Source organism: Diorhabda carinulata, chromosome 3 (assembly GCF_026250575.1).
Source record: "Diorhabda carinulata isolate Delta chromosome 3, icDioCari1.1, whole genome shotgun sequence".
In the NCBI taxonomy this organism is placed as follows: Eukaryota; Metazoa; Arthropoda; class Insecta; order Coleoptera; family Chrysomelidae; genus Diorhabda; species Diorhabda carinulata.
Window position 1 is genome coordinate 17,007,327 of NC_079462.1, and position 23,898 is coordinate 17,031,224.

The 23,898-nt window shown below is 33.8% G+C and overlaps 2 protein-coding genes across 4 annotated transcripts in view; both read left to right on the forward strand.

The window, feature by feature from the left end:
* Window positions 1-9,817, forward strand: part of LOC130891671 (protein PALS1) — a 118,837-nt gene extending 109,020 nt beyond the window's left edge. For all 3 annotated transcript variants that reach the window (XM_057796541.1, XM_057796540.1, XM_057796542.1), the window contains 6 exons: window positions 228-443; window positions 1,243-1,432; window positions 1,717-1,895; window positions 4,900-5,247; window positions 7,092-7,405; window positions 9,022-9,817. In XM_057796541.1, coding sequence (XP_057652524.1) covers window positions 228-443; window positions 1,243-1,432; window positions 1,717-1,895; window positions 4,900-5,247; window positions 7,092-7,405; window positions 9,022-9,204 — 1,430 coding nt within the window. In that variant the 3' untranslated portion in view covers window positions 9,205-9,817. The remainder of the gene's footprint in view (window positions 1-227; window positions 444-1,242; window positions 1,433-1,716; window positions 1,896-4,899; window positions 5,248-7,091; window positions 7,406-9,021) is intronic.
* Window positions 9,818-14,586: 4,769 nt separating this feature from the next.
* On the forward strand, window positions 14,587-15,345 carry LOC130891539 (craniofacial development protein 2-like). The gene has a single exon (XM_057796359.1). It carries the CDS (start codon window positions 14,587-14,589, stop codon window positions 15,343-15,345), a length of 759 nt encoding a protein of 252 aa, XP_057652342.1.
* Window positions 15,346-23,898: the final 8,553 nt, after the last annotated feature.

A 23,898-nucleotide genomic window follows, 5' to 3' on the forward strand; every position in this document is an offset into this window, starting at 1 on the left:
GATTTAGTTCTATTTTTGACCAAGATGCATAATTGAAGTATCTGTAAACAAATCAAATAGTATTCGTAATACCACGTTCTGAGTACGTTAACCATTAAAAATGTCTACTTTTATGATGCAATATCTTCAAACTTGACTAGCCACCTTCTAATAATTTTCTATAGATTCTCAAGCTATAAACCTCGTAATTTTTTAACGAACTTCTGTATTAACAAAAACTTCCATAGGTTATGAATTTGAGGCTTTATTAATGGCCCATGATGGCGTAGCATCTATACTACCACCGGATTCCACTTCGCCTACTCCATCTACTGCTGAAACTCTACCATTATCAGTAATAGACCGAAGATATGGAGAAAATAATATTAAAGTTATTAAAATAGAAAAAAGTACTGAACCACTCGGTGCCACAGTTAAGAATGATGGTGACGCTGTTGTTATAGGTAAGAATTATTCATAATTCATATACATAAATATATATATATATATATATATATATATATATATATATATATATATATATATATATATTTCCTGAATACTTATTTCGTGTTTTATCCACCTTTCAAAGTTCACTCTATTAATATCTTGGTATTTCAAGCGTTTATCTTGACGATTCACGGCTGAATATATTAATTGGTAGAAAAAAATTTTAACTACTATAAATAACTAGACTGGTTATGAAAAAGGGTTTTATTATATTCAATATGCTTCCCTCCCAACGCACAACACCTTTCCATACGTTTTTTCTATTGATCTAATCAGTGGTGGAAGTCTTCTTTGATGAGTGCCTTCAAGAGCTCTGCTGTTTTTTGTTTTACCGCTTCCATTGACTCACATCGGGTTGACACAAGAGCTTTTGGTCAGGAGTCAGATTTTTTGGCACCAGAATCGCACAGACTTTTGACGTGTGTAAAATTTTTCTAACCGTTTCTTTATCGGTGTTTACAACCTCGGCAATCATCCGGATGCTCATTCAAATAAATTTGGGTTGCTGTCATATGAGTAAAGTTTCCATTAATGTACAAAAATCTCATTTTTCGTTCGTAGTCTAGTGTAAAACAAGCGAGGATGGTAAATTCTCCTTCCCAAAGAAATTCCTGTTTGTGACCAGAGTTAGTACAGCATAATGCAAATGACAGATACGTCTGCCCTATCAATAACTTTTCAAGTTGTCTATTTTAATATTTTATTTGATCTTTATTCAATTTATTCATATAATGATAGAGAAAATATTATTAGGTAGAGTAATTCGAGGAGGAGCTGCTGATAAAAGTGGTCTTCTACACGAAGGAGATGAGATTCTGGAAGTTAACGGTATTGAAATGCGCGGCAAAAGCATAAACGCTGTCTGTGATATTTTGCAAACTATGGAAGGTACTTTGACATTTCTGATTATCCCTGGGTCTCAAGTGCCAAGATACAATAACAGGTATGTATTCTTTATTCATCCGGACAACATCGGAAAATAAAAATTGAAAGTGCCACCTGTCGAAAAGAATTACATAGACGTTTGAATCCTTCGTTGAATTGAAACTTACCATTATTAGTGGTGATTTGAGAGCACAACAAATAATAGTTTTTCAGATATGACACTATCATATTTAATTGAGAATTGTGAATGAATTTTTTTTATTCAAGAATCATTCAATTCAATGATAATGGACGAATATACATATGAATAATTCAATATTAATTATTAATTAATTTGTTTAGGGATAATTTCCTTCATGTCAGAGCGCACTTCGACTATGATCCTGAGGAGGATATGTATATACCTTGTAGGGAACTAGGGATTGGATTTCAAAAAGGCGATGTTTTGCATATCATCAGTCAGGAAGATGCCAATTGGTGGCAAGCCTACAGAGAAGGAGAAGAAGATCAAACATTAGCAGGTATCATTTTTAACAAAAAAACAAAAAAATTCTATTCGTATCTTTTAATTTTGAGTAATTTGCATTACATAATGAAAATGAAAGAGAACGACTGTCAAAATGTACGAGGATATATTGAAAAATTCTTAGCCTACTATAGAACCAAACAAAATTTCAATGTCAAAATATTTTATTACTCAACATATTCTCCTCTTAATTGGATACATTTATACATTTATTACAGCGAACCTGCAACGTCTCTAGACCTTTCAAAAAAAAATGTTTCTTCATGTTCTGCAAACCAGACCTCCACAGCTTTTATTACCTCCTCTTTGGAAGAAAATTTACGACCTTTTAAACTTTTCTTCAGGTGAGGAAATAGATGATAGTCGGACGGAGTTAAATCTGGTGAATACGGGGGGTGTTCTAGTAATTCAAATCCTAAATCACGAATTTTTTGCATGGCAACATGAGATTTGTGTGCAGGGGCATTGTCCTTTAAGAACAAAACACCTTTGGATAGCTTTCCGCGTCTTTTCTCTTTAATTTTTTCCCGTAGAGTGGTCACTAATGTCGAATAGTAATCTTCAATTATTGTTCTACCCTTATCCAAAAAATCAATCATGATTACTCCATGGCAATACCAAAAAACTGAAAAAAAAACTTATCCAGCAAATTTTTGGACACTCAACTTCTTAGGTTTTGCTGAACCAGAGTGTCGCTATTCCATCGATTGTTGCTTTGTTCCTGGATCGTAGAAATGTATCCAAGTCTCATCCGTAGTGACAATTCGGTATAAGAAGTCTACATCATTTTCAAATCGAACACAGATCGAACGCTTTTGGTCAATATTCAAATATTTGGAGATCCATTTTGCAGCAGTTTTTCTCATGTCCAAATTGACGTGAACTATATGATGAACGAGTTCGCATAAAATATTCAGTGCTTCAGATAACCGTTTTAGCCCAATTCGACGGTTTGATAAAATCATGTCATGAACTGCATCGATATTTTCGGGCACTGACACAGATAGTGGCCTTCCCGATCGTTCATCATCTTTAATAGAAAATTTACCTCTTTTGAAGCTTGCAGTTCAATTTTTCACGGTCGCATGCGAAGGACATTGATCACCAAGGGTATTAAGCATATCTTCATAAATCTGCTTACCTCTTAACCCTCTAACTCGATACATCTTTTTTCTTTTAATTTATTGCGTAACTCTCGTTTACTTTTTTGACGTCACACTTTACACTGACACTTCTAATAAGTTATTGTTCGTTGCTATGGTAACGCAATATTTTGTTTATGCATGGAACTGGTCTAGGCTAACTAGATACCAATACATCCTCGTATTACATTTTTAAATAAAATTGATATAAATTTGCAATTTGTAAATATGTTTAAATTCAGGTGCAAAGTAGACTAAAGGCTGGGGTTAGGTTAGGTTAGATTAGGGTAGACTAAAGGCTGGGGCTACATTGCACCGATGGATTTGAAACTGATTTTCTATAATCAAAATCCGTTTGGAATAAAGTAAACCATTGTAAACTTAAAGCAGTTGTGTCTCTTTTGATCTACTTTTTTTTAAATTTCTGATAAATTTTATGTAAATTATGGCCTTTTTCAATATTGTAGTCGTTTATTGCCTACAAAGTATATAAAACATTAATGGAATAAACATATTTTTCTACGCCCATGTCTGTAAACGTCAAAAATTGCACTGTCAAAATTCATTTTAAATGACATTTGAAAATAACACGCATGTAATGAGAGCTCATAACATATACGTGCGTTTTGTGAAGAAAATTTAAACTTGTTGGTTTAATTAAATTACAATCAAATTTTTATTAACGAAGACTTTATTTGGTCTATTTACACAAATTAAGCAAATTAAAAAACGTAAAAAATTTTAGCATTAGTGAGATATATTTAGGATTGAAAGAGTGATGCCCCTAAATTTAGGCAGCACATTATGCAATTTCTTCAAACATAGGACACGTTTTCTTAAGTAGCATGCTATTGATGGGCGTAGAAAAATTATAGTACGTTACACGAGTTGTAAGCCCATTACGCACTGAGCGGCTTCGAGCATAAAATTTTTCATTTCGTGCGTAATGGGTTACTTACAACTCTTGTTAGGTAATATACTATTATTATATAGATGTGTAAATAAAAACTGAAAAATAAAAATTGAAGTCTTTGAAGTTACTTAAATCTAAAAAATTAGAAAAAAAAATTAATTCCACTACAGTTTGTCACATTTTTGTACGGTATATAAGCCACGTTTGGTCATCTTCTTCGGTGGGTCTATTGAACCAAGTATTTGATCCCATGTGTACCAAACTTCATCACATTTTGAAGGCCACTTCCAAAATTTTAATGCTCTAACCATGACATTAATCATAGCACCATTTTCGACCACCGAAGTCATTTTTCCAAAATACAAGTCATTTTCGTAAACAATTTTTAGAAATGCTGGTTCAGGGAAATCAATCAATGTATATTATTCACATCACTTGAATAGAAGAAAGCAAATATTTATATAATGTGTCATTCAAATCCTTCATAAAATACTCAAATATTGATGTTGAGATGCAAACTAGCCAAGAAGTTTCAAGATAACCCCATCCAACTGAGATTGAATGAAAAAGCAGTCTATCAAAGTGAAGCTTATGTTGATTTTACTCAAAAAAACTATATTTGTTATACTAATGTATCAAATTTGTATAAATTCCAACTTTTTAGCAAGAAACTTAAACTTATCAAACAACAAATATTTTTCCTGAAAAAGCTTAGAAATGATCAGGCCATAGAAGACGTATCAGAACTATTCTTTCCTTCGAATATTATTCTGGAAGATATTTACTTTGAGGGTACAATAAGCTTAAATAGATAATACACATTCTGTGTTTATTCTTTTTGGAACAGTTTTATTTCTTTTTATGTTTGTATTTTCTTTTATCTGTTACAAGAAATCACCAAATTTATGTTATTGTTATTTATATGAAATAATTTCAATTTTCAGGTCTAGTACCTTCTCTAACATTCCAGCACCAACGAGAAAATATGAGATTGGCAGCAGAGGAACGCATGTCTAAACCTCAAAGAAAGTCAACGACATTACTTTGTGGCAAAACGAATAAAAGAAAAAAGAAAAAGGGAGCATACGCCGATGGCGGTTATCCTATGTATTCAAACAATGTAGATGAGTACGATACTGATGAAATTTTAACATACGAAGAGGTTTCACTGTATTACCCAAGGGCTAACAATAAGAGACCAATTGTCCTTATTGGACCACCAAATATAGGAAGACACGAATTAAGACAAAGACTTATGGAAGACAGTGAACGGTTTGCCGCCGCCATACCACGTAAGTATCTTCAATTAATATTCTATTAATATATACTAATAATTAAATAATTCGTCATTCAATTATGAACATTTCTAAATAGTGTATGTGTCTATTCATTAAGTAAGGTGATGTTTGTTTGTGGCACCTCATTCAAAGCAGCTTCAGTTTAGCATATGAACTAAGCCACACTCTGTGGACGTTGGTGCAAGTTGGATTATTTCCTCCCCATCCACACACCATAGTTCAAAGTGAAAAATATGAACGGGCCTTGCCGAAAAAAGTTTGTGGCCCTTTGTAGGACATCATCAACATAACGCTCAGCTCTATACTGTCTTGAATAAACATAAGAATGATGATCAGCTACCACAAGCAATAATACCCCAAACCAATAGTACAACCGTCCTGCGCAACTATTCACAATCATGATTCACCGTTGAATATGATGTTTTGTTTTGTTTTCCAATGCTGCCATTACTCGCCGTAGCTCACACGCTAACCTCAATGATTCGAAGCACTAATCATGGATGGCACAATGAGAGAAAACATACTCGAATTTACCATACCTAGTAATCTCCGTCTACAAATTGGATGCGATTTCATGCTTTCTAGCACATACTGTCTCGTAGATTCAGTTGCATGAAGCATATATCTTGATGCTTGGGGTACGCCTCAATTAATCGATCTGCTTTGCTTTTCTTTGCCCATATAAAACACAGAGGAATAAAGCCCACGAATTTTCTCATATTGGGCTGAAAATTATTTCGGATTGTGTCATGAAAAATAATTTTACTGATATCATAAATCCAAATTTTTCTCACAAAAAAGTTATATTTCAAGCTGGGGCCGCTATTCTTGATCTTTTCGTACAGGGGCAGCACCTTCAAATTGATAAAATATGCTATCACTTCACTCTTTGTAAGTATGTATGGATTTGGGGTCTCGTATACACTGCATTCCAAAAGATCTATTGTGTCCTCCTCTCTTGCTGCGATACTGCAGAACCCAGCGTTTACAGCGGATCCATCCATCCCACTCTTTTTAAAAAGACTAGAATATGGGATGGCTTTAATTACCAGAGATCTTCGTCTTCTATTTCATACACACCCAGGTGTAGTTTCACACATCGAGAGAATGTGGATAGTGACAGTGCCACGATAGAACTCCAGTTAGTGTTTATAGATTGTTCTTATTTAGTTTGATACGTTCAGCGGATCTACTCTGGTTATAGTTTCTTAGAAGAATCTTTGCCTGATTCAGCCCATGTAGTTTGACCCAATAATTGGTTTTGCTCCTAATCTATCTTTTCCATTATTCTGTAGCAGATACCACAGAAGGGTTCAGGTGCCATGAAGGGATTTAGCAAGTTTATCAGCTATTTCATTTCCCTTCGCACAGATGAGTCCTTAAATTTTTCCCAGCAATCCCAAACGAGTTTGCATTTTATGACTATCGGAAAGGATGAGGATCTCCTGTTTGCGGTAGTTCCTCTCGAGATTAAACTGAACACATTTTTCAATTGCATAGATTTCTGCTTGAAAAATGCTTGGTGCGTTGCCCAGGCTTTCAGAGTATTTGGTTCTGGGCAAGTACACTCTTATTCCAGTTCCGTCTGCTGTTTTTGATCTATCACTCGTTAGAAATTGGATATTTTCAAACACTCTAATATAATAACAGCTATCAAAATTTAGAAAGTCCTTATTGATACCATAGAATGGAATGAGTAACATCCTTCATCCAAGTAAAATTCTATTACAAAAATATAGTTCAGTTTGTTAACCTGAAATTCGTGAATATTTTCAAGTTTCAAGAAAATTTATTTTGTATTTCTAGTCCCTAAATTATCCAATAATTTTTTTTTCAAGATACTTCTCGAGCCCGAAAAGAAAATGAAGTTGACGGACAAGACTATCACTTCATAACTAGAGCCCAATTTGAAGCTGATATACTTTCGAGAAAATTCGTAGAACACGGAGAATATGAAAAATCTTACTACGGAACTTCACTAGATGCTATAAGGTCTGTGGTAAATTCTGGGAAAATTTGTGTTCTGAACTTACATCCTCAGAGTTTGAAGATACTCAGAACTTCTGATTTAAAGCCGTATGTAGTATTTGTTGCCCCTCCCAGTTTAGAGAAATTGAGACAGAAAAAAATTAGGAACGGAGAGTCTTATAAGGTGAGAATATATTTTCATTTAACATACAATATTGATGATTTCAGTTAAATAGAAACTCTAGTTCAAATAAAATATGTACGTTCCCTAATGCTGATTATGGCTAAATAAGCTTCAGAGTAACCTTCATAATTGTTGAAAAATTATGTATAGGTATTCAGTAAATACTGTTACATATATTAGGTTTGATCTTGGTGGTTGCATTGGAACTGTACTGAACTGGACCAGTGCAGGTCAGTTCATGAGTGTATAGAATTAGTTCGATTGGATACAAACAACAATATAGTGCAGAGAGCAATGGAGCTTTTGTTGATTGTTGTATTTGAGGCTATTTGATGACATTCAGGCCTTCTTATATTAACAATAATGGAAAACGATTAAGTTTTCCTTTATTTTTCTGATATTTTACATTCGTCCGATGACGAAGATGTAGTACCACCGTTTCCAGATTAAACTTATTGTTCTGTCTTGCTCTGCACTGGCTGAACTGACCTAGACCCAGTGCAAGCAGTATAGTGAACTGGGTGAACTAGTTCTATTGCACTGCTACTAAGAACAGCGACACTAACGCTGGTTCTGCTACAAAAACAGTGTACACCTCCTGAACTAATTCTTCCAGTGCAACTACCAAGAATAAACCTATTAATTATGACTAATGATTTGCAAAATGGCTGCATCAATTGTCAATGTGGCTATTTTCTATTTATATTTTGAAGAAAATAATTCAAGGATATCTAAAAATATATAATCTGACGATTTCCACAACCCGAAGTAACAAAAATCCGTCGATAAAATTAAATGCGTTTCTATTTCTCTCTCAATCTTTCTTTATCTATCACTTTTTCACTTCGTCCTCACTCTGGTTTCTGTTGCCATGACGCCAACACAGCTGGTCACAGACTCGGTCGTCGCAACTAGAGGCAGCTTTGTCAATTTATAATAAACTCCGAATCATTTGGTAACAAATTCACGATCGCTATAATGCGCATGCATGATTACGAACCTATTCAAGATGTTGATTTACCGTGAATTGTTCAAGGACAGTATCTGTCAATCATGTCAATCGTGTCGTTTCTCGATCTTTTTAAATTTTGTCTTTTGTAGTTTAATAAAATGACGTTTTTTTTTAAATAAATAAATGTATAAGTATTCATACTGATTATGAAAATAGATAGCGGGAGCATCAATAATGGTGGATAAGTTTACGTGGATGTAGCACCACGCCAACTGACGCCTGAATGTCGGTTTTTTTGACACATTATAATAATGGCCGCGAGTTTGCTGCGTCAAGTGAAAATCGTCATATTATTCAAAGAGAGGTTTTTTTTTTAAGTTTTAAGTATAATGCAAACAATCAGATTAACATACGCAAATTATTAAAAATGTATAGGATATTGATACTATCAATATCTGTCATTACATATCATATTTTCTTTTTATCATCCAAGCCTTGCAATCCAATAGGTCTCTATGACGTCGGAGTAAGAATTTCCAATTGAATTTTTGTCGATTTGAAACAAACAGTGTTTCAAACCATATATCAACTACAGATTAATTTTGTTTGAATATGAAACTGATTTGTTAAAAATCTTCACAATAATCCTTTTTTTTTCTTATAGGAAGAAGAGCTGAAAGATACTATAGAAAAGGCTCGTACAATGGAAGACAAATATGGACACTTTTTTGATCTTATCATCATAAACAATGATACCGAAAGGGCGTATCATCAATTACTAAATGAAATTAACAGTTTAGAAAGAGAACCTCAGTGGGTGCCAGCGGCATGGGTGAAAGGTTGCTAAATGTAACCTATAATTTTTAAAACTGGAACTTTTTAAAGCTCAAATTGTTTGTATATCAATTGAATATTTTTAATTATATATTAATCCATTTATGTCAACCTTTTTTAACATGGTACTCAACTATTAGAATATTTGTTTCATTCGTATTGTTTAGTAAATCTAGTGGACCTGTTCTAAATTCTTGTACAAGTTACATCGTTAGGAGTGCAGATTATGAAAAAAATAAATGAAGGGTATACAATTTCAAGTATTTAAAAAGTGTTAATAGGAACTGTTTAAATCCCTTTTAAGAAGATCAAAAGAATTGATTGAACAGGTGTGTGCAAAACATAAACATAAACATGTGATACTCTCTTTTTGAAGTGTAATATTAATATAGGAAATATTTTAAAGAGGACTTTTTGCAAAAAAGGCGGCAATAATGAATGTAAATATTTAAAATTGTATAAAATTTAAAATTGTTCAAAGTATGTTTGTAGCTATGTATATCTAGCATGAAAACTCGAAATGTATATACTTTATAAAATTTGAAAAAATGAGTTTTGTCTCAATATAATTTTATTCTTATTGTTAAAACTGTTTTAATCAATAAAGGATAAGGAATAGTTATAAATGGAATTTTAATGAGTACCACCTGTATAATATACTAATCATCCTTAAAAATAAATTTTTGTCCTCGCCAACAAGTTGCCTCCATAATTTTCTATCCTCAGCCATGTCTAATTCTCCACCAAGTCTCCACATCTTCACCCACTTGGTCATTCCATCTTGCTCTTGGTTTTCCCAGTGGGCGCTATCCTTGTGGTTGACCTCTCCACACTCTTCTTATTATTGTCTCTTGTTGGTGTTCATAGTAAATTCTATGTACTTAAAGTCTTCAGTCCATGATTGGGCTCTGCAACTCTTCCCAATTTCATATATTCTTACCTGGAAGAATCTCGTTCTCGGAATAACTATCTTTCCTCCTTGGAGCATAATCATTTTCAAGCCTTCTTTTCAACAGGTCTTCTGCTAAGACTAAGAAATCTCACAGTCTAATTTGTTTCAAGCCCTATTAAAATCTTGACACTTCTTGCAGGTAGGTCGTCGATTCAATTCTTTCTCTTGATGAATCACTTTTAAGCGATCTTTTTTGATGCTAGTAGGTGATCATTCAACCCATCTCGCGATTTGGTCCTCGGATAGTTAAACTGCATCAACCACTTGAGTGCTGCATGATCATTCTGCATTAAGAACTTCCTTCCATCGAGATATTGGTAACAGACTTCCACTACTTTTAAAAGCTTCCTTTTAGTTTTGGTTTCGAGAGTATTCTTTCCTTTTCTCTTTCAGAACACTTCCCTAGTCTACGTTACTTGTATCTTTGTCAACAATGAAGTATATCTATGGTAATGGATCTCCTACTATCGACGTTGTGGATGCATTTTCAAGGACTGAAACGCCGTTTGACAGTCTTCATCCTAATGGAAAGCTCTTGTTCTGTGAATTTTTTTAATGGCTAGGCAATATCTTTAAATTTATTTATGAACCTTCAATAATATTTACAGTCCAAGGAAACTCCTAAGTTTATGTTTGTTGGTGGTTGCGGTCATCGCTGAATGTAAGAAATTTTCTCTGGATCTACCACCACCCAGATAGCTGACTTTAGATGTTTAACCAATATCTTCCCAAGCACCACGATGTTGTCCCAAAAGACAAGGCATGTTTTCCAAAATTCTCCAATATTTTTTCAAATGTCGCCTGATTGACCTCGATTGGCATAACGTTAAATTGTTATAATCTGGATCCAATGGTAAGAGCAGTTTTCACTCTATCAATCTTGTTTCATCTTCACTTGCCAATATCCAGATATCAAGTCGAAGGTAGAAAACAGTTTGCATCCTACATTGTTGAGTGTTATCGTTACCGCGCTTATATGCCACTTTCACACGTGCAGCATCCGTTTTTTCGGTATACCGATAAGATTTAGGCCCACAATTAAGACCCAGGGTCATTAAACTCAATCATGAATTTGTACTTCATTGAATATACTAGTAGCTATGTATGAAGCACTTTGTACGATAATAAAATTAGTATTTATCGTTTTTGGGCATATTTTTCATACTAATTGGTTGAAGCTCTCATTACTGTTCTGATTGATTCCACTGACAAATCTTGACCAACAATCTTTGCTCAAGCTGTGGTGATAAAAAGTTGCCTTTATAGCAGAGTCCATATCTTCGATAGAATCACAATCACAACATAGTTTACAGTTAATTTGTCAATCACTTTTCCCTTGAGCTTTCCTCTACGACCAAGATCTTTTTAGTTAGTTTTCAATGTACGTATTCGAGTCTCCATCCGCTTCTAAACATGCCCTATACATTTCTTCTAATTTACGTTTGAATTTTTGTAGGGATCTGCTTTCATAATTCCAGAATATGTCGTCGAATCACCATTGCTAATGTAGTTTGATTATTTAACCCCAAATTTTGTTTCAATCTGCCGAAACATTTCGACCATCGCACCCACCTCCATTTTCCCTGAAGACCCTTTGTGATTAACAGTACACTCATCTTCATGCAATTCAAACCCATCCTTGAACTCAGCTGTATTGTTTTTTTTTTCAATACTCACATAGCTTACAATATAAACTTTTAATATTTACAGTTAAATCATTCGTATATTCATTTTTAGTTGATGGCATTGCTTGTTTTTCTCCATTACCCATACAAGAAGAAACAACGGTGCCAAATATGGGCCAAGATTAGCGCAAGGCTCTCGCTTGTAAGCTTGGCTTGGCCCAGCCGTGCTAAATGTCTGGAATGATAACAGGCTCCGTTACTACCATTGGCTCAAGTATCACTGCCAAGGCTGGTCCATGCTTGGTTGCCTTAACTGGGCCATGTGTGCCAGTCAAGACTGGTACAAGCTTTCAAGCCCTTCTTGGTACAACCTTGGCCATTGGCTAAAGACCGGGATGATAACAGTGTGCTAGGCTTGGTTGTTATCATTAAGGCCAATCTTTGTTCCCAAGCCTGAGCTGTTTTTGGTTGTTACAGCTGAACATATGCTTACAAACTCATAATTAAAACAGATATGAATTATATTTTAATTATTCTTCTTTTTTATTGCATCATAATGAAAAGTTAACGTGACAATCTTTGATACAACTAGTTTTTTCTAAATTATCAATAGTTGATATAAAAATTACTGGAAGTTTTTCTCGAGAGTCCATTTTGGTTCAATGGCTTCTTCTACATTTTGAGGGACTTCATTAAGGAGCAGATTATCACTGTCATATACATTGTCATCGTTAGATTCATTAACTAACTAATTAGTAGTATCAGTATATCAAAATCATTGTCACAAAGTGGTAAATCACATGGTTCTGAATCAGAAGAATCCCTATGGTCACTAACACAAATGTTATTAATAGAAACCTTGGTTGAATTTGTTTGACTTACACCTGAATTATTTTCTTCGTATTCTTTATTTTGTTTAGCATATGTCACTTCTTAACTATCCGATATGAACTAGACATTGTTTATGAGGAATTGAATTACGAATTAACAACTGAAAAACAGCCGATAAAAACACGATTTATTTTATCGACGGTAGACATTAACATATTAAGCATGAAGTTGGGGACTTAACCTTCTTTGCTAACGTCGGTCACAATCAGATATTTGGTATTTGGTAGAAATGAGAGTGGGATGTTTTTGTCAAAGAGTCTGGGTTAACCAGATCTGGCTCAAGTCTGCTCAAAGCTGGGTTACCTAGATTTGTCCTAGGTCTGGGTTTCCATTGAATGGCCGAACTTGGGCTCGCCAGTTTTGGACCAAAGCTAGGAAACTACAGGTACGGTCAATGTTCGGCTGACCAGACTTAAGCCCAGGCTAGCATGCTTAACCTCAGCTGCCCAGTCCCAGGCTTGGTTCCGTTGTCTAGCTCTTGGGGCTCTTGTATAGATAACAGTTTCTATTATCAAGACTTCTGCGACGGTTTTACTACAATATAAATTTTGCTTGAGTAATATTGTATGCGCAGTTTTATCTAAAATAGCCAGCATCCCCATCAGACTACAAAAATTGTGCAATCCATATCCTATTTGGTTGCCTGCCCTGGCTCGCTAGTGAACAGAAGTGTGTTAGATCGGTCTACATAAAACCCAAGAAAAACTAGTGAAATGTGAAAAATAAATTATAAAAATAGTGTACAACCTTTGAGGATTGATATATCATAACACAAGTAATAATTGTTAACATCAGAAAAAAAGAAGCAAAAGATAAGTGAAAACCAGCTGCTATCGCATCTACTATTCCAATAGAAATAAAAATACAGAGGCGGATTAAGAATTTAACGACGGTTTGGCAAACTGGGTCAGATCGCTGGCGTGTTGAAAGTTGAACCGAGTAGGCTTTTGACTAATAGCGCCTCCGGTACGCTTGATTTGTTAAACTGTGGTTAGCGGACAAAAAATGGAAAAAAGGAATGAAGACATGGAGGAAATAAAAGCAATGTTTATAGCTTTAAATGAAAAAATAATGGCTATCGACAACAAATTAGATCAGAATAATCAAGAAATGGCAAAAATAAGAACAGAAAACGAACAGTTAAGACAAACGATACAGAAACAGGAAGCGAGAATGGAAATGATTGAGCGCGAAATAAAGAGAAACAATATTATAATCCATGGCATTGAAGATAATGAAAACGAGAAATTGGAAGAGGTTAAAAGAAAAGTCGAACGTGCTCTAAATAAAACCGGCATAAATGTAAGCTTAAACGTAGAGGTAAGTGAAATAAGAAAAATAGGAAACTTTGCTGGAAATAAGAATAGACTTGTACTTGTAAAAATGAATAGAGGAGAAAGGAAAATGGAAATATTACAAAGCGCAAAAAAACTTAAGGGTACGAATATATGGATCAACGAGGACTATACCAAGAATGTACAACAAAGTAGGAAAGTACTAATACCCTACCTTAAGAAGGCGAGGCAAGAAGGAAAAAGAGCGCATATCAAATACGATAAGCTGCACGTAGAAGGAAATGTTTATGATATGTATAGTTTCCAAAAAGATCAGATGGACATGGAAAGGAACCTACCAAAAAACAGTGGGAAAAGAACGACAAGTGAACGATCACCTGGAATGGAGACAGCGCACTTAAATAAAATCTCAAGAGACGAAAAAAACTAATGAACCATGGTAATATGGAAATATGCAATGAAAACAATGGCAAGATCAAGGACGTGCTAAAGGATAATGAAACAATACCGAAAATAGCAAAAAACAAGAATAAAATGGGAAATAGAACTAAAAATAAAAAAAAATAAAATAATAAATAAAAAAGTAAACAAAAAAAAAGGAAATTAAAATTAGTACATGGAATATTAGAACTATGCTGGCTCCAGGAAAAATGGAAGAAATAGCAACTGAACTAAGAAAATATGAGGTGGATGTAGCAGCCATACAAGAAATTAGATGGAAAGAACAGGGAATTATAAACAAAAAAGAGTACACCCTCTTATACTCAGGAAACGAGAAACAAGGGCAAGGTGGGACAGGTTTTATAGTAAGCAAAAAACTAAAAGACAATATAATAGACTTTATGGCGGTAAACGGGAGAATAGCGTATTTACGAATAAAAGCAACCCCCTTTAACCTATCAGTCTTAAACGTGTATGCACCAACAGAAAATGCTGAAGAAGAAGAAAAAGAAAAACTATATGAGAATCTGGAGAAGGAAATCGAAGGAATACCCAAGGAAGATAAAACTATAGTACTGGGGGATTTTAACGCACAGATAGGTCAAGAAGATTACATAAAACAAGTTGCAGGAAAACATACAGTACACAATGTAACAAATGATAATGGAACAAGATTGTGCAATTTAGCTATAAGTACGAATATGGTCATAAGCAGCACCAAATTCCAGCATCCGAACCACCACAAAGTGACTTGGAGTGCCCCGGACAACAAAACATTCACGCAAATAGACCATATATTAATAACAAGAAGGAAACAAAGCTCTGTAAAGGATGTCCGAACATTTAGGGGAGCTTGCGCAGATACGGACCACTTTCTAGTTACAGCAACTATAAAGCAGAAGTTTAAAAGATGTAGAAGAGATGCTAAAAAAAAAGAAATGGAACATTGAAAAATTGAACCACACAAATGCAAGAAAAAAATACAGAGATACTTTAACAAAAAAATTAAGAGAACAGACAAAGTCAAATGATATACAAACGGAGTGGGTACAAATCAAAGACTGTATAAAAGAAGCAGCAGCAGAACATGTCGGAATAAAAGAAAAAACAACAAATAAAGGCTGGTATAATGAAAATTGTCATGAAATACTAAATAAAAAAAACGGGGCAAGACTAAAATGGATCCAAACTGGCAAGCAACAGGACTTACAAAAATATAATGAGTTAAGAAAAGAATCAAAAAGCGTTAATACAAGAGCAAAAAGAAATTGGATAGACAGCAAAATAAAGGAAATAGAAAGGGAAAATATAAATATAAACTCGAAGAAGTTCTATAAGAGCATAAATGAACAAAATAAGGTAAATAAAGGGAAGATAAAAGGCATAAAGGATAGCAACGGAAAAGATACGGAAAATGAACACCAGTACAAAATGACATGGACGCAATATTTTAAGGAAATACTTACAGATAAAGAAGTACTCCAAGATGAAGAATATCAACAAATAGAAGATCTAGAAAATGCAACCGAAAGTACGGATGAACCAACAAGAGAGAAAATCTATGAAATAATCAATAAAAGCCGCAATGGAAAAGTACCTGGATTAGATGGCATTAATATGGAGCTAATAAAATATGGAGGCTTTGACTTCCAATATCGGCTATATGAATTGATCAAAAAGATATGGATCGAAGAAAAAATGCCTGAGGATTGGGAAACTGGTGAAATTATTACTATACACAAAAAAGGGGATCAACAGATATGTAAGAATTACAGAGGACTCACGCTGCTAAACACCGCATACAAAATACTGTCAACACTCATACAAAAAAGAATTTCAAAACAAACCAAAACCATAATTGGACAGTACCAAACCGGGTTTACATCTGGAAAATCTACAATAGATGCTATCCATACGGTCAAGCAGATAATGGAGAAAGCGCATGAGTATAAAATGGAAGTGGAAATACTCTTCATAGATTTTGAACAAGCGTTTGATTCGATAAAAAGAAGTAAGCTCATGTCGGCACTAAAAGAACTGGGAATACACCCCAAACTAAGAAAACTAATACAGTGTACAATGAAGAAAACAACAGTCACAGTAAGGACACAAGTGGGGAACACAGAAGAATTTGAAATAAATCAGGGTGTAAGACAGGGGGATGCTTTATCAACGACGCTGTTCAATTTGGCACTGGAATATGTGATGCGTAAAATAGACAAGAGAACAATAAAAACTAGAAGTGGACAAATAGTAGCATATGCAGACGACATAGCACTTATCACAAGAAGTCGAAACACAATGGAAGAAATGCTAAAGGAAATAGTACTAGAAGGAAGTAAAATGGGTCTCAAAATAAATGAAAAGAAAACAAAAATAATGAGGCTAGATAAACGTATTATAGGAGGTAAACAGAAAATAAAAATTGGAAATTTTGATTTTGAGGAAGTAGATACATTCAAGTACTTAGGAACAACCTTAAGTAGTGACGGAAATAAAGAGGCAGAAGTCAAAGAAAAAATAACAGCAGCTAACAGGGCATATTATGCTAACAAAAAACTACTGCAAAACAAAATACTAGGAAAAAGTACAAAAATGAGAATATATAAAACAGTTATTAGACCGGTCATGATATATGCTGCAGAAACTATGACTATGACAAAAAAGCAAGAAGAAGACTTGAGAATTGTTGAGAGAAAAATATTAAGAACAATATTAGGACCAGTAAAACTAACAGAAAATGAGTACCGAAGAAGAATGAACCATGAAATAGCAAAAGAAATTAAAGAGGACATAGTAAGAAAAATTAAACAACAAAGAGCAAGATGGCTGGGACATGTATGGAGAGCAGGAGAGGAAACAGTAGCGTACTCAATATTAGATTGGACCCCTGGAAGTGCTAGAAGAAGAGGAAGACCAAGGTCTACATGGTGGCAAGAGGTAAAAGACGACCTTAAGAGAATTGGGATGTGGAACTGGCAAGAAAAAACGAAAGATAGACGAGCCTGGCAGGATATGTGCCACAAGATATAAACAGAAGAGAATGGGGACTGATCTACCCCGAAACAAAGAAAAAAAAAAGATCTAGAAAGCTCGTAAGAGCGGCGTTACCCCATCTGGGGTGTTTAGCCACCATATATATATATATATATATATATATATATATATATATATATATATATATATATATATATATATATATATATATATATCCTATTTATTTCATAAGAATGCCCAACGAGAGGATAGGAAGGAACAAATTAATTTACATAATTATCACAATGAACTACAAGTTTGAATCCTAGTCCACGTGTACTTGCTGTTGGAAACTGTACAACATATTTTTTATATTTAACAAGAGTAGAAATTGTAGTGAATACCATAATGAAGTTTTCTTTAGTGTTTTGTTTTAATTTTTTAGAAAATGTACTTTGAACACTATATTTATCGGATTCAAATCAAATTTTTAGAGTATATGTCAAAGATATCATACTTTGAGAATTTTTTGAAAATTGTGTCTATACCTAACCCCTTATGTTCTAGGATGCTCTTGATAAAATGATTGTTTTTCTTACTAAGTGAAATCCACATTTTAAATTTTTTTAATTGACAGTATTTCGAAATTAGTGCATCCGGTCAGTTTAGATTACTCACGGTACCCTTGGAATATGTAACCATTGAATAGAAATTTTTATATAGTAGAATAAATAACCAACTTTCTTTGATGGTTAGTGTCGGAATTTATTGACGTGGTAACATATCGGAAGATATTCTGCGAAAATATAAAACAGGCAAGATTCCAATTCCCTGGGCATGTAGCGCGGACTCGATGATGGATACGACATGAAGACCGAAACGATGTTCTCATGTGTAGAGGATGGGTGATACACGTTGGTCGGGTGCGTGGAGCTATTCAACTAAAACAGTGGTGGCGTAATCTGAATCTATTCATAACAAATGAAAGTAAATAGTTATAACGTGAAACTATTCAAAAAACAATTAGTGATATTAAATATTCTCTCCCAATGCAATTGTGAACTAAATTTCCTTAAGCTTGGGGACTAATCGCTGATAAGAAATCTAGAAAGGGAATGAATCAGAATATAGTACGTGACGTATCTCCGAAATTTAATATAATTTTACTCTTACTTCTGAAATTAATTCTGGAAATTTGACATTACTTCTGAAAATTTGACATTACTTCTGGAAATTTCACATTACTTCTGGATATTTTACATTACTTCTGGAAATTTCACATTACATTGCTAAAATCTGAACTATATAAGTATTGCTGTTCAAGTTTTGAGATAGACAAATAAAAACAAATATTTGATATTGTTTTTGTTGTTTGTTCAATATACTTTGAACCAATTATCGAAGTATTTTTTCCATTCTGATTGAGGTACCTATAAAAACATGTGATTTGATCACATCAACCACTTATATTTTATAATAATACGCAAATTTGGTTCATTGAGACGTGACTGAGAACAAGATGAATTGAAGTAAAAATTTCTACGACATAAAGATAAAAATAAAACAAAAATTTATAATTGTATATTGTTGTATTATTTCTTATACCATTTCGATGTTTTGCCTGTTCAAAAAACGTTTTTGTTTGAACTGATGTGTGGGAACTCACATATTGTTGTGGTGGAGAATCATTCGTCATCTGCGATTGGTTTCCTTGATTTTCGTACATTTCTGGCAAACAAATGAAGGTGTACCGTTCAGAATTGACCGTTCTATGTTGCTTTAATGGAACGGTGGTGACATGTCCAGTTATTTCGAAAAAAAATCGATGTTTTCTGGTACAACAGCCAATTTTGGTCGACCTCCACGCAATTCATTCTGTAGGGAAGTGCGATTACTATTAAATTTGGAAAACCAGCAAAAACCGGTTGCTCGAGATGGTGTTTCATCATCAGAAGTGGCAGCGATTTTATAAGTACACTGCTGTTGGTTTAATCCACATCGAAAGTCATAGAAAATCATCGTAAAAAATGTTCGTGATTTGATTCGATTTTTTTCACCAAGATGAATATTTCAAGCAACTGTGTACAACTAGATCAAATTTGAAATGGCTCGAAAGGCATTTGTCAAGTACTCCTAAATGTTTGCGAACAGAAATCTAAACCTCTACGTCAGAATAGGATTCATGGAATGTTATGTGTGTTCAGTACTGCCGTACGGACATGAAAGCACAAATGATCAAAAAACTTGAGGCATATGAGATGTGGAATGACGAATGACGAATCACCAACGACGAAGTACTAGGACGCATTGGTAGCAAAAAAAGCTATTGACAATTATTAAGATAAGAAAAACATCTTACATCGGACAGATCTTACAAAACGACAAATACTATCTGCTACAGAACATAATGCAGGACCGAGTAAAGGGAAAGACATCGGCAAGAAGAAATCCTGGCTCCGTAACATAAGAGAATGGACAAATCTCACCGTCGGAGAATTGTTACATGTTGCATTTAAAAACGTGGTCGCCAATCTTCAATGAGAAAAAGAAGTGTACAATTCGAATAGCATTCGTATGGTAACACGTTCTGAGTACGTTCACTATTAAAAATGACAAATTTTATGATCTCAAAACTTAAGTAGCAACCCTCGTATTATATTTGGTATACATTAAAAAAATAACACTGAAATCAATGTTTATCATTTTTCTAAACCTTTAAAACATATTGTGTTCGTTGTGGATATTGCCATGATTAATAAACATATAGGTCACACTAACAAACATCGAAGAAATCGATGTTTTTTAGCGAAATATGTAATTAATTGTAGGGATTTTGATTTCGTCGATATTTTAAATAAATAAGCAAATAACATAATGATACTTTTCATCCAAATGGCAAACATATCTCAATAGCCAAATAGCTCTTACAAAACAGATACTTTTTCAATTTTAGGTTGCACTAATATTAATCGATGAATTAAAAAAAAATAGCCAGAGAGCTTTGAATGTCTTTAAGGTTATGTTCAAGCTAGCTTGGAAGTGGTCAAAATTAATTGACCGAAAATTTGTTATAAAATCTTAAATTCCTCCATTCATGCAATTTAGAAACAATATTAAAATATACTTTTCCTCCAACAATCATTATAAATGTATATATAGGGAGGTTATTCGTTAGGGAGGTTATTCGTGGTCTTTTTTTGGTTGATTTCAAGGACTCAATCTGCCTACTTGGAATTACATGGAGGAAATGAAAACCTGGAACAAAAAAGTAAATAGAAATAAACAGTAATAACCATTGATAATATCGAGGACACTAACACAATCACTGCTGGTCTAGAGCTAACTCCTCAACCCAAAAGAGAGTATCACTTTGAGCTTCCGTGCTCGGATTCGAAATCCATCTAGAAGACATACAAGATTCCATTGGTTTGGGTTTTCTTTCCCCAGGCTATCGGGATTGGTCGTGAGTCAATAATTACTCATAATCAACCTGTTATTAACTAATTCTTTTTTGTTTATGTGTAAAAAGCTTAAGTATCACCTCACCATAAGAGATGACCACTTTCTATATACATCTATATACATATTTAGAACTATAATCATGAATAATATCTATGCTACACTGATACGTTATATACAATAGAATATACAGGGTAATTCAAAAAAAGGTGATCTCGTCTCTAGGATAGATAGAAAACTGAAAAATATTTGGGGTTTGCCCTGTAAAAAATTCTAGTAATGCCATCCGTACTGTCAACATTGTATTGAAATTTTATACGAATATGTTTTGGAAACTGATATATCCAATGAATTTGTTTTTATGTCTCTTGCAGAGGGCGCTCGTTATCAAGTAGTATATTTATCAATATTATATTATATTTTGATTTGAAAATTATGAAGTAATAACCGATGTTGATATAAAGCAAGCATTATGTGGATTGATTGAATTTTTTGTTGCGTAAATGACACCTCATCGATGAAACGGATACATTTGAAAAAATTGGAAATGAGGGCTTTCGTTTCTTGTAACGTTTCACAAAAATCCAATCTAATCAGTATAGGATCTTGTTTTTCACAGTTAAACAATTATAGGCTCTGATCTATTGGAGTATGAAACAAACAACAATTTGATGATCATGTATTGCGGCTCTGGGACTCAAATATTGTTTGTTTCATACTAAGACCCCCAATAGCTGAGTATCCATAATTATTTAACTTCGAATTTTACTTATCGTTCAATTAGCCTTCTACCTATAATGTCCAAACGAAAAATATTACCACAATTTTGACGTATTTTTCACAAAAATCGGAAAATGGGGAAATTTTAAATTTGCAATTTGGGGCACTTCTCGAGGTCAAATCTGAAAAGTAATGACATATTCATGTTTAGGAGGGTCAAAATATGAAAAATCGATCCTAAGAACGTCAAAACTGTTCACCCCACTTTTTCATAAGGGGTGGGACCTCAAAAATCGACCCCCTGTCCCTTCTATGGCATATTTCGAGCGGCTCCTGATCTCTAAAATTTTCTTTTGGCATCACTGCCCAACATACCAATTTTCATGCTTCTATCAATAATTGTATTCAATTTTCAATAATTCAATTTCATGTTTCCAAATTAACTCTGTTGTGTTTATTACAGCAAGTAACAATCGGAAAATAATTTAATAAATTTATTTTACATGTTTTTCATTTTTTAGTTGCAGCTGACTACACCTTTGTCAATAAATTAGCTAACTTAGTGCTCATAATAAGTTTTTGTTCCAGATTTGGAAACGTCCTACGATTCATGCCGGAAACTGACCATATAGGTTTCATATTAACACCGACACGCACAATTCGCCGCCGATCGCCGTTGTCGGCCCATCTTATTGTCGTTGATCATTTCAATTAATTTAATATTCTACATTATACGCGACAACCGAAACCAATTATGGTGATGGAGGTTTTTTTATTTGTCAGATAAAGACATTATTATTTCTTCGTGATAATATTTTTGTGTACTGCATTGGGTCAATGAATTTTATTAGTTTTATTGTATCAGTTCGTTGCATATAAAATGTTTGTTGATAACGTCACAATTTATTTCTGCTGAAATTAACATATTTCTATTAACGGTTTGAACTATTATAGTCCATTAAACACAATTTTAGTACCCTTACCTTGCGTTTTTCTGAGGACGCAATTTTATTTTACCGATGTATGAGGGGTCAAGGAAAGCTCTACTCCAAGTTTGTGCGGTTCTACACCTTGTCCCCCGACCACCATCTTAAATAAAGGGGTGAAAAGCTAATTTTACGATATCTCGCGAACTATTATCCCTACAAAAAATTCGTAAATACATAAATTGTGGCAAATCGCTTTGCCTACAATTATGTTTATGACACTCTTTGCCATTAACCGCGAATTTAAAAAGTTAAGAGCAAAAAAGTGCAAAAATTTTGTCAAAAATTCCTTTTTTCGCTCAATAACTATTTGAGGAGCTCGATTCGTTAGCTTAAATGAATCCTCCAGAAAATAGTTCTTTAAGATCGATTCACAGTAGCAAAATGTACTTTAATAAATCTTAAATAGTGACTTATCACATAAAAATTTAACTCATGATTGCAGTTGCTATTTGTCAATACCATAAAAGCCTTCAGTACCAAACACTTGTTTTCTCTGCTGTTTACTTAGCTCTATAAACTCAATTCATTAATTTCTGCTCGAGCATCGCTGCTTTTCTTAAAACCCCATACCTGGTATCAGTTTGTACGTATGTGAGCTTCCATTATTTATTAACAGATTCCATTTATTAATTTTTCAACTGAGAAAATTAATTTCGAAATCCAATTCGTTCTTGTTCTATGAGTCCATTGAAATGTTACAATGGACTTTCGTTTTTCTGGTGACGCCAGAATTATTGATGTGTGGGGGGGTCAAGGAAAGCTCACCCGCAAGTTTGTGGGGTTCCACCCCTTGTCTCCCGGTCGCCATCTTAAATAAAGGGGTGAAAAGCTATTTTTGACAATATTTCGCTAACTGTTATCCCTACAAAAAATTTGTAAAGTCATAAATTGTGGCAAATCGACACTGTTTGCCATTAACCGTAAAATTTTTGCAAAAAAGTGCAAAAATTGTTTCAACAATTTATTTTTTCGCTCAATAACTTTTTATTTTTTGATTTTTCAATAAAATTACCTCAGAAAAATCTTTTAAATCGTTCTTTGAGGATTAATTTTATATGTGGATTTTTTGAATTCAACTCATTTTGTGGCTCATATAGCGTTTCAAAAGTGCCGGCGCGCATCTATGCTCACCACATTGTGCCAAAAACAAAATATTTGTTTATCATTTCAATTTTTTTTATTTTTATTTTCTTTAGAGAACATTTATATATAATTGATTATTTTTAATCGTCTCTTTTCCCCGCCACCTATGAGGTGAGTTTTTTCAGTTCAGGCAATTTTTACAAGATATGGATGAAAAGTTTTCTCCCTTATTTCATCGAAGTTTGTTGGCTCAGTCGAGGAGTAGTTTTAGAAAGA

Coding starts and splice junctions, on each gene's coding strand:
- LOC130891539 (XM_057796359.1), top strand. CDS start 14,587: ATGCTGGCTCCAGGAAAAATGGAAGAAATAGCAACTGAACTAAGAAAA.